Source organism: Acyrthosiphon pisum, chromosome X (assembly GCF_005508785.2).
Source record: "Acyrthosiphon pisum isolate AL4f chromosome X, pea_aphid_22Mar2018_4r6ur, whole genome shotgun sequence".
Lineage (NCBI taxonomy): Eukaryota > Metazoa > Arthropoda > Insecta > Hemiptera > Aphididae > Acyrthosiphon > Acyrthosiphon pisum.
The window spans coordinates 80,190,385-80,203,235 of NC_042493.1; the positions used below are offsets into that span (position 1 = coordinate 80,190,385).

At 38.4% G+C, this 12,851-nt stretch overlaps 1 protein-coding gene across 2 annotated transcripts in view; it reads right to left on the reverse strand.

The window, feature by feature from the left end:
- Positions 1–8,377: 8,377 nt before the first annotated feature.
- LOC100167980 (homeobox protein homothorax) overlaps positions 8,378–12,851 on the reverse strand; it is a 99,019-nt gene continuing 94,545 nt past the window's right edge. For both annotated transcript variants that reach the window (XM_008183323.3, XM_001951080.5), the window contains exon 13: positions 8,378–9,831. In XM_008183323.3, coding sequence (XP_008181545.1) covers positions 9,656–9,831 — 176 coding nt within the window. In that variant the 3' untranslated portion in view covers positions 8,378–9,655. The remainder of the gene's footprint in view (positions 9,832–12,851) is intronic.

Below are 12,851 nucleotides of genomic sequence, written 5' to 3' on the forward strand. Positions count from 1 at the left end.
TACGCAACGATATTATATAGTCTCTGTGCGCGTATAATACAATATATTACAGCAGTGCACAGGTCCATTTATTTTTCATTCTCGGAAAAAGGGTTGTATAATAGGTGCTGGCGTGATGGGTCGTCGATGTAGGCACATTATCTGATATAGCATCACATCCGTTACATTGTTATCGTTACAGTTCTCGCGAGCATGTAGTCGATTATGTCGGACATCTGTCCGTCAGGGATTATGTAGACATCTCGTTGCGATGTCCGCCGATACTTACGACGACGGCCTCATATAAATATAATATAATATATTATTACATGGACGAAGCGGTGGTGATAAATTAATTTCAACGAATATTTGTCGTTCTCGTGTCAGAGCGCACATTTTATACGTATACGCATGACGGTATATGTCACAGGGGTGGCCAGACCGCTACTCACGACTTATCGTGAGGTACAAAACATTTTTAACAATATAATAATAGGAAGGTACCAATTATATGAAGACAAAAATATTATGCCATAGAAAATTTAATTTGACATTATTGTAGGTACGTTATTAATTATTATATTGTTTCGTATTCTATACACATTTTATATCTTTCCATTTTTGCAGTGTTTGGCAAGTTCCTTATAAAAAGGAATTCGTTCCGTTCCTCGTTCTTTTTTAAAAAAACGGAGTTCGTTTCGTTCTTTAAAAAAAAAAGAATCTGTTCCTTTCGAAAATGAACGAGCTCCTTTTTTAGTTCCAAATGAAATGAAATTCTTATTTAATCACTAACGTTTTTTTTTTCAAATGCATACAAGTAAGTACATATTTTATAATTTTATTTTGAGATTTTCTTAAAAATTAAACGGTTGGCCGACGTATGTTGACTGTCTTATCATTTATTGTTATAAATAATTATATTTTATATAGTTACTTTCTAGATTTTATATAAATTATAACTCTTAAGTTATAATTTATGAAAAATATTAATAAAGTGACTAATTACAAATGAGTAACAATTAACGTCGATACTCGATAACGATCACTAATTGGCAATACACATTCAAAAAAATATGTATCTTAATTTTAATTATTTACATAATATCTGTGTAAATTATTGGAGCTAGAAAAGAATAAAAAATGTTGTTATTTTTCCTTGAAAAATAGAACTCGTGTTTTCTCGTTCTTTTTTTTTATAAAAAGGAATTCGTTCCTTTTGGAACTCGTTCCTTCCAAACACTGAATTGTTGAGAACATTTTTATTCTGCTCTCTGGTTCCTACATATTTTTCATTATATACTGTGGCACTGTGCGGCTCGAGACTCTTCTATCGGTGGCCACCCCTCGTATATCATACTGCAGTGCCGTATACAGGAATTTAATTTGATGGGGTTGGTTAAAACTTAAAAATATGTTAGTAGTTTTAAATGTTTATAAATACATTTATATACTTTAGATGTTGCAAGAGGGTGTGGGTGAGGGTGGGAGAGTTGAACCCTCATCGTGTCTACGGCCTGCCATACTACGAGAACGTTGAAACGCAGGTTTGAAAACTATTTTGTATATGATGTATGTTTATATTGTACTCCTGCAACTTTCCCACCACCATTGCATATGTCTGCGATATATATATCTATTTATAAGTAGGATGCAATTTCCTACCACCCGATTTGGGCAGCATTTGGCTCAATCTATATCAAATAGGGCTTGGATTATGCGTATATATAAATATAAATTTATATATATGTAGAGCGGTACCTCTAAATAATATTATATATTTAAGCGACGGGTTTGGCCACGACAAGACTTGTGTGCCCGTGGTATATCAGTGGGGTGGCGATCACGTTAAAAAAAAAAAATAAAAAGTACAACCCGAGCGCCGCAGAAACGGTATACTGCACACGGTATACATACACATATATTGTGTATATAGTAGGTAAATATCTATTTAATGTGCACATATATATATATACCATATACTGGTCTGTGTGCACGGTATATTATGTATGTATATAGGACACGTGATATTCGTTTATGTACTTTGACACACACACACAAACAAAAAAACAAACATACACCATATTATTTGTGTGTGTGTGTAGGTATATATTATAATATATATAGGGGCCTTTGCGAGTACGGCGTACTATATTTAGTTGTGTATATGTATATACGCAAACACAGCCGATTATATATTATATTATATGACGTTGTATATGTATACAGTGCACGCCGCCGATTCCCCGGGACCCGGATGTGTGCGGGAGCGCCGGCAGTGGCGGCGGCAGAACGGAAATTATGTCCAACGCCGGGTTTCCGGGACTCGGACCTTTGGTCGTCGCGCCGCTCGCGCTCGTGTGCTTAGCGTGTGCGTCCGTACGCGCAGTCGCGCTAGTGTGGGTGTGAGTCTGTGTGTGTGTGTGTGTGTCGATAAACATTTCAAGGGGTCTTCCCCACTGCACCCCTTCAGCCCGATGGTCGCTCAAGTGTGTGTATACACACACAAATATATAAATATATATATGCGGACGCCTCCTCGGACGCGCGGCGGCCGAGTCCTCTCCGGATAATATATGGTCTTCGAAATCCGGTTCGCCCGGTCCGAGAGCAGTCCGAAGTCCCGAGACTCGGAGTCCCGTCGCCGCCGTATTGCGTATACACCCACACTCACCCACATACTATACTATATGTATTATGTATATATATCGTTTTCATTTGCGGGATGGTTTCGCTGCCGCCGTTCCTTTCGCTCGCCCGACCCCCGTACGCTGACGCTGCACCACGTGCGGCGCCCGAAGTCACGGCGTGGGGGTGAAACGTGTCGAGTCACATTTTTGTTTTTCGTTCTCCTTACATTTCTTCTATATTATATCTCTCTATCATATATAAAAAAGTTTTGTATATTTTGCTTTCCAAGATATAATAATATATAATTGCCATAGCAACCATAAAATAAATAACTAAAATAATTGTCACGGGGGCTTCACATGGTTGTTGTGTGGGCTCACGTGTGTTGGTGAGCGTAGCAAGCAGGGGGATAAAGCCTCTAGCCATATATGATACTATATAATATTATTATGCACACAGAGCTCATCGTCACCGCCGCCGGCACTCGCATTCGGCATGGTAGTGTGGTACTGACACTATATTTGATATTATCAAATTCGTTTTGTGTACAGGGATGTATGTATAATCAAAGTTAATGATATGGTTATCGTCTTCTTCTATCGTCACGTTTTTTTTTTATGTCGTATAGGTAATTAGGTATGTAAAACAACGATGATAGACCGCGATGGTTAGACGGTTGGACCATATCGAGGAAAAGTCACCACAACTGCTCCGAAGCGATCTTCCATCACGTTTCTAAGCGTCGTTATCGTTGCAACGATGACGTGCCGCTGCAGTGCACCTCGAGGCTCGATGTGGTGCAGTCACCGCGCATCGTTACATCCTAATCATATTATATAACAGGTAATCGGTCGATTAACGTGCGCGGCGCATAATAATAATATATTAAAACGTATCACGTTCTGTTCGTCTCATATATCGTATATTGGTATAGCGGTATAGGTATATATAGTGTTAGGGGAGGCGGCGGCAGACGTGAAAAAAGCGGTGAAAAAAAATAAACCCCTCTCGGAAAACACCAATTCTTACACGTCGGTTATACGTATACACATATATGTATAGGTACACGCACGCCGTAATAATATTATAAGCGCGTGTGTCTGTCTAATAAAATATGTATACCACCTATAACCTATATATATATACCACATACCAATAATAAATACACATATGGTATTATAAAATATATTATGCACGTGTTGTGCACGTCGTATTTCGATATTAATAAAAAAAAAATAAAATAAAAAACGGAGACGAACGACGGGGGAGAAAACCACGCGTAGCACATATACGATAATAATATAATATTATATAGGTAGAGGGAGCACCTGTCCGGGGCGCCGACGTCGCGCCGTAGGGGTTAGAGCAGCAGCAGGCGGATAACGTGTCATCGTCGGCGGCCCTGCAGAGTCGTGTTTGTGCGCATCGGCAGTGTATTATAATAATGATAATTATTATTATTATTATTATTATTAGTGCTGCACGTCGTCCGTCCGTCCGTCGGTCGATTGACGCGGCGCGCGGTCTGCCGCGGCGGCGGTGACGTTCGCGTCATCATTATTACATTTTGATATCGGAAATCGCGAATAATAATAATAATAATAACAATTATTGACCCCCGAACGCGCGCGCGGCGCCGTCATAATCCTTCTCCGCACTGCACGCAGCACCCACACGCGTATACTATAATAACTGCAGCGAAATATTATGAATATTGTTATTGTGATGCCGAGCGCATATACGTGTGCACAATAATATCATATTATTATAGATATAATATTATGTAATATGTGCGGACGACGTCCGTTAAAACGGTTTGGCGCGTGTCTAATTTTTTTTTCGTTTTTCATAATATATAATAATATACGTGTGAATGCGGCGGTGCACCATTTATCGACGTGTCGCCGCCGCCGCGGTTCGTCCCACTGCCGCCGCCGCCTACCCTCCACGGCGGCCACCAACCCTCCGCCAAGGCCTATACGGTATGACGTCCGCCGGCCGCTCCGTTTTCCCATATAATTTTCTATATATTATTATTATTATATTATATAATATGTACGCATACTATTTGCCACCGATGACGCCGCCCTCTCTGCTGTAGCAGCGTAGCTATAAATTATCGGCTATCGCTCTCTGGGCATCATCGCTCTATGCGAATCTCGTTGAAATTTTTTACCTCCGTCTTGGCGTATTTTTATAATAATAATAATATCTTCCTCGCGTCGAGTCGCGCGCGCGTATACAATGTATTATTATATACCTAATATGATACAGCCCGACGACCTCAGCACGCGTATACATACGCGATATTACAAACCGAGCTGTGAGCATATATACACGATATGTGTGTTTAGAGTAGCCGTGCGTATATATATATATATATATTATTTAGCGAAATACATTTTTCTCCATTAACTTTTGCCTTGGCATGCACATATATATATATAAGTACACGAGCGCGAGTTGTGCGGAGACTATATAATATAATATATGTGTATATATATATAAAATACGGTGCGCGCGCAAGCTCCAACGTACAGACCCCCTCCCTGCCCCCTTGCAGCTTGCCCACCCGCCCGCTCTTCTACGGGGTACGCGGCTGGGGAATATATACATTATATATATATACGGACCCCGAACCGGCGGGGAAAAGAGTGCGCCGCCGCCGCCGCTGAGGCGATGCGAAAATTCTTTGTGCGCCGCGCGTGGAGGGCATGCTGCAAGACAAATGAGAGTTTTGGGGGCCACGTATATATATAACGCGATGCGGGGGGGAGGAGGGGGACGACCGTAGTTTTCGGCAGTGAGCTTATATATATCGTATGCTCACGAATCGCGGGCGCACACATACAACCACACACCCACACACACGTACAAACGAAGCGCACGAACTTTTATTTTACCACTTTTAGTCTGTGTGTGTGTGTGTCTGTTGCCATTTTATGTGAACTATATATATATTTACACACACACACACACACACACACACACACACACACACGTAAACGGGTGGTGGATGAATGGTAACAGCGGCGGCGTCGAGCACTATATATATTATGTATGTGTGCACGAGTGTGTGTGTAAGTGTGGGTGTGTGTGTGCGTGCGCCCGCGTACAGCCGTCGACGGTGGAGCGGGGCAGAGTCGGGATTTCACGGCGCCAGGACGCGGCGCGCACGGACGAGGCGGCGGTGGCGGGCGGACGACGGCTCCGGCTCAGGACGTCCATCATTTGTCAACGTCCACGACACGGGTACACGCCCCGTGCCGCCCGGCCGCGTCGCCATGGATACGCGCGCGCGGCGGCGGCGGTCGTCTCTGCCGCCGCCGCCGCCGTACACGTCGATTCCACTCCGTCACGCCGCCAACGCGCGCGCACACACGCACGCGGACGACCGACCGAGCGTGCAGTGCGCGCGCGCTCACGTTTTCGCTTTGTGCGGCGGCGGCGGCTATACCGCCCCTAAACGTCGTCGTATATATCGCGACGGCGCGGCGGCGGAGAGGTCGCTGCCGGAGCGAGGAGAGGTCGCGCGCGCCCGAAGACGGAGCGAATTTCCACCGTTTTTTCCATCTCCTATATATTCTACCGATAAACCCAAGTACGATTTTTTTTTTCTATACGGACTCGTCGCGGCCGCGGCCACGGTGCACGTATCAAACGATATTATATTATTAATATTGCAATAATATTATGTTATTATAACCATCGGTGCAATAATAATAATAATATAATGTAGGTACCTATTAAAAATGAACGGACGTGGTTTTCGTGTGCGCGCGTAACCGGTTTCCGAGGATTACAACGTTAAACTTCTCTCGCGCGGCCACGGCGACGTGTGATATGTGATCCGGACGGACGGCGACTACGTGTTACGTGTTATGTGTCACTGCGCGTCCCGCACAGGCGCGAACGACACTGCACGCTCACACGCCGGTCACCGGATCGCGTCCGGAATTAGGAATAACGTCGGGTAAATGGCACACGTCAACGGTGATGGCTGATATACGTGCGATCTGTCGCATCGTCCCCGGTATTGTGTTAGGTTAGGATTCGAATATACGATATACACAAACGCGTAGGTATACGTGATGCAAGTACCAGATACCTGATACCTGTTATATATATGTATGAGCACGCAGTGATAAGATTGGATAGGTAGTTTTCGTATAATATATAATAAATCGAATTGCATAAAACATATTTTATTTGCATATGTATATATATAGCGATTTTGTACACGTTCCTTATAAGATATACCTATATTATAATAATATGTAATAATATATATATAAGAAAGAAAATACTAAACATTTTTCTCGTAATTATTATTATAATTAATATATATATTATATTATAATTATTATTATTATTATATTATTAATCATTAATTATTATGCTTATGATGTGATTATATTATAATATAATATTATAATCATCATTATTAATATTATTAATTATTTTTAATTATCATTATTATATTATATCACATTGTAAAAATTATACACAACTATAAACGTATTACGATCTATATGTACAAAGTTGCTTGCTGCGCGCATTTTTCTTCCATCAAACATGTAAATCGACTTAACCAACTATATATATATTATGTTTAGAACATACAAAAAAAAACATATTATACAACATGCATATACATAGACACACATATATATAATATACAAACACATACACATATATGTATATACACACACATATATTTGTATATCAGACGATGTCTACACATATACCTACTGTATAATATATACACGTTTATCATCGTAATATGTACATAAATGTTTATTATTATTATTATTATTAAATGTATAGCTAAAATTATAGTAAAAGACTTTTTATTACAATATTTACATTTTATAGGTATACGTAATAATATTATACTTAAATAGATAAAAACATCAAGTGTATTACTGGCACAAAAAAGCAATGTCTAGCACGTATTTATAATATATATATATATTATGTATATACATATATATAAAAAGAGAACAAAAAAAAAAAATGTAATCCAGACATCATCGTATTTTGTCGATGTGCGTATACCACGTTATTGTTGACGATGTTGATTTTCAAAAACATAATAAAAAAATTACCTATTACACTACGTAAATATAACAATAAAACATTATCGCGATAATAAAAAGTATTAAAAGTAAAAAAAAAAAAAATAGGTGAAATGTAATCATGAATCGAGATGGGACGTAATATAATAGAAAATAACGAATAACAATAATAATATTTCATATGTGAAAACAAAACAACAACCTATTATTTTGTATACATAATATATTATACACTGCGCGTTTCTTTGTAAATATATTTTTATTTTCAAATCAAAATGAAAATCCGTCAATTTCCGTATACCGGCCGGACGTTTTAGTTATTTTTAAGTTGTTTGTCCGCGAGACACGATGTTCGGAAATATAATTCACCATTAAAAATTTTGGTAACTAAAAAAAATGTGTAAACAATAACAAACGAAATAAATTTCAACTTTTTCTAGACATTGTACAGATTAATATCGAAATAATCACGAACTCATACGCTATATATATTTGTTCTATATATAGGTAATAAATAATTTTTCTCCCGGATTCATATGGTTATTACTTATTATACAAGTCAATATAGATATTGTTACGAGGCTATTATAAGAATAACCGTAATTATCATTTTAATATTTATATGGTAATATAAAATATAAAACATGACTAGTAGTTATAAAGTACGCGAAATATAATATTATATATATTTCTTTTTTTTTTTTTTTTGATAAAAAAAAGATCCGAGATAGTACAATATATACTCAACATGTGTCATTTTGTCATTTTGTGATGACGGCAAGTTTAGGTTTAAAAATGTCGACATATTATATTATTCTTATTACGTTTTACGTAACAAAGTCAAAAATGGAACAGCTAAATATAAATTACTGCGTAGCAACGACGAGCATCCGCGGATGCTGGAGACCATGACTCCAAGGGTCTAGTTAGAAACAAAGTCATAAAAAATCGAAAACGGTCAAATGCCGTGTACCTATAGCTGCCGAGAAACGAATAATGATAAAACAAAGATAGTCGACAATATAATAATATAGGCAATGCTGCAACTATATTATATATATATATGTGTGTGTGTAATATCATACAGCCATATAGGTATTGTAGGTAATCATATTATAATATAGCTCGTCTGGCTAAAGTGTGCTCTGTACATTTTTGTATTGTACCTGCAGCTGATTACAATTCGAAATGACGCGACGCCCGAATTTTCTCTCGTGATCTATAATAATATTATGTAAGATTAAAAATGCCGTTTACAATAATATCGTATTCGAGTTGACGGGTAATATGCGTACATCAAGCGGGCGTACACACATTAATGTGCTTTACCATCATAATATATTGGATAGCCATCGTAATGCATGGTACCTACCTATATATACATAACACGCGAGTACATTTAACATTGTCCTACGCGGGGACACATTATTACATTGTTATACATGTATATAATACTTACGTACTACTATACACGACTAACGTGTTTACGTCAACTAAACATAAAAAAAAATAGGTCTAAATTACAGCTAGACAATAACCGCATTACATCGTAATCAATAACATTATGCGTGTACAATGCACATATTACAATATTGTATTGTCGTGCACTATTATAATACATAACGCGAAATGGATCGACGCGACGCGTGACATAATATTATTATTTTGTTTGAATCGAATGTTATCGTTTGTAAATAATTATTGACAATAATAATGTTTTAATTACGACACCGGCGAATTAATCGTTATTAAAAAGGAAAAAAACAATCCGTATAGTCTTATATTATACATAATTCAAAAAAAAAAAAAAAAAAATAATGAAAAAAAAATAGTAATAATAATAATAATAATAATAAATAAAATAAAATAATAATAGCGACCAGTGAAAAAAATATACATCAGTCAACCAGATTGTTATCAATCATTGTAATGAAACACGAGTACTAGAATTCAGATTGTAATTTACGGTACTACAAATGACCGTAGTATTGGGCCGGGTAATGATGATATTCGTTGTGATAGGCCGGGTCGCCCGGGGGTCTGTGACCTGCCGCTGCGAGCATCTGAGACTGTCCGTCCATCATGTATCCGAGACCGGCTGCCTCGGGGCTGTACGCTCCACTGGGGCCGGCGTGCGGTGAGAATACTGGAACAAAAAAGAAAATAATAATAATAACAACCGCGTCGATATATACAAATAAGTCAGGAATAGGTTTTTATATTCCGATAGTGTTGTTTACGTATAACACAATATTATTATATAACAATACGATATGGTACGACTATACGATTGCGAGGATATGGCAATGAAACCGCCCCGCGATCGTTTCGCGCTGCAAAAACGACTTTGGACGGACGAAATAGTAATTTATAGCCGCTTAAAGGAAACACTACCACTATACCATTACTATTACAACTATTACTATACTACAGGCAGTGGAAGAGGTGAAAACTTGGTCTGTCCCAGAGCGAGCACTTTTTTTCCTTATCAGATACTGCCGGGGATTGACGGATTGCAGTCGTACAGACCCTTCGGGGTCGAGGTCCATTTTTCTTGTCCCCAAACACAAGAAGGGACCACCTCTAGCGACAAGATATATTGTTGTCCCTATACATATAAGTATACCAGATACCTATATATATATATTCCTTGTCCACACCACTGCTATTACCGTACTTCCCAATTCCCGCGATTATATATATGGCATATATCCTATTTGTGTGTAACATGTGTGGACGCGGTCGTTCGCCTCACCGGAGAAATTCCCGTGTAAATCGCTATTGCGGTAGCGGAATATTTTATAGAATATATAACTGCATAATAATATACGAATACGCTTACATGAGCGACCATGATGATTGCTGCTGCAGCTGCAATTCTTTGCTGTCGTTGTTAAAAACGTCAATTTAAAAGGTAGATGTATAAAGCTAAAAGCGTACGACACGACGTCATGTTAACAGCGTTAAACGAAACGAAAAACAACAGCCCGGGAATATATTATTAATAATAAAAAACGGCGTTGCACCAAGGACGAGACACTAAAAGCTTTTGTGTCGTCTGTCCTCCGTTTTGTCCACTGTATAATAATAATAATAATAATAATAATAAAATAATAATATATATAATATATATTTCACGAGACGTTATATACACGCATATAGTATTATACATTTATACTCATAGTACTGCAATCGTATATATACTATAATATATAACCGAACAAAAACCAGAAAGCGACATGTACACAACACAACGTTTCACACACGAGAGCATCGCCACCGACGCCACCGCCGAGTGACGGGGCGCGAAATGCTCTTGGGAATAGAAATGATTAGGACCTCGACGGCGGAAAAGTGGAAAGCCGTGTAATCCCCCGGCGACTGATTTTTTTGAATTGCAATTTAATTGGCCCGCTATATATACGGACCACGGCCGGGCACGAAATCAGCGTCGGTGCATCGCCATCATCATAATAATGATAATAATATAGTAATAATAATAATAATAATAATAATGGAGATGATGACGATATAATCAGTATAAAAGTCAGTATTATAATAATGTCATTTTTCTGCGAGATGGCCTCTCGTATCGTGCTACGACGGTGGTTGCATGCAGGCGACGGCCCTGACGACGCGGAAATATCATCGCCAAAACGAACGGTTCTAAATAGTCGTCGCGGTTATAAACCAGCGAGTAAAAGTTTCCCCTTCGCTTTCACGAAGCACCCCGTGCGCAAACACGGTAATGGATATTAACAGAGATTACTCTTAAAACCACCCCACTGCAGATATATCCAAGATGTCTTTGCACACCCGCGCTGCAGTACAGCATTGTCCCTCAATCCTCACCGTCCCTCATATTATATACTATTATAGATATCGCTGCCTAATATTCTTTTCGACTTCAATGCTATATTTAACCGTATATTATATACGACTTCTCCTATTACCACTGCTGCTGCTACCACCCTCGGTCGCGCTTAGATTATATTCACTTTCGTATTATATATATTAGATCGTATATCGTAAAATTATTATGTACCAAATGATGCGTACGTTCAGTACTCGTTTAAAGCTTTCGAAAAGTTTCAAGAACGTTTTTTTTCGTGAGATGTGGCACGAGAAAAAATGTTCTAAATATATATATATATATATATAATATATATATATGATGATGATGATGATGCGTCCAAATTACGCGAAAAGAGTTTGTGAGCTATGTACCGAAATAAAAGGGGTCGAAGCATTTTCAAAACGTCCGAGGAAATGTTATCGTGTCGGGAGTGAACGACTATATATACGCCAGCAGAGTTGATGAGGCGGAACAGCACTGTTTGGTGGTTTTTATATCCGGTACGCATTTATTTCTTTTCTTCGTAAAACGTATAAAATAATGTCGGTCGTAATATATATATATTATATATATGAGGGGTGGAAAAACTTGGACGGGAGGTCGGACCAACGAGACTTGTCTTGTTAAAGCTTTCGGGAGATTTCTTTTTCGAATACTACCGGAAATATAGAATCGAGGCCCTTTTATACTGAGCGCAGTACACAGCTAAGGGGTCAGAGTTGTATATTACAATTTTTATACTATGATCGACTTCGACGTAACGCTCGAGTATACAAGTTATACGCATTATAATATACATTATATATTTGTGTAAAAAACTACTTATTCTTATTTACAATATATTCCACATCGATATTTACACATCGAGTAACTTAAGAAATCTGTTCGTAGCCCAAAGAAAAAAACATGCATATAGGGGACGACGTGTATACAATATATTATATATAATAGGTACCTATATATAACTATATACATTTTATATTATATGTAAAAGCGTGCCACATAAAGTCTCATGATGACATTCGTCTATATTTATATATAATAGTTAAGGTACCTATATGTCACGGAACGACCCTTTTCTCTGCTGCGATTTGACGTCAATGATTCGGGATTAAAACAGATATAATATATAGTGCTATAGTATAATAACGGCCGCGCGAGTGGTCGGTTTATAGTTTGTTTGACCGTAACTGTTTCTCGGTGGTTGCGCGCTGCACATTCACGTATACATACCCGCACGGGGACGGAGACCGCCGAGTGCAGCTATACGGGGGCAAATAAAAACAAAAGTGTCGTATAAAGGCAATTTG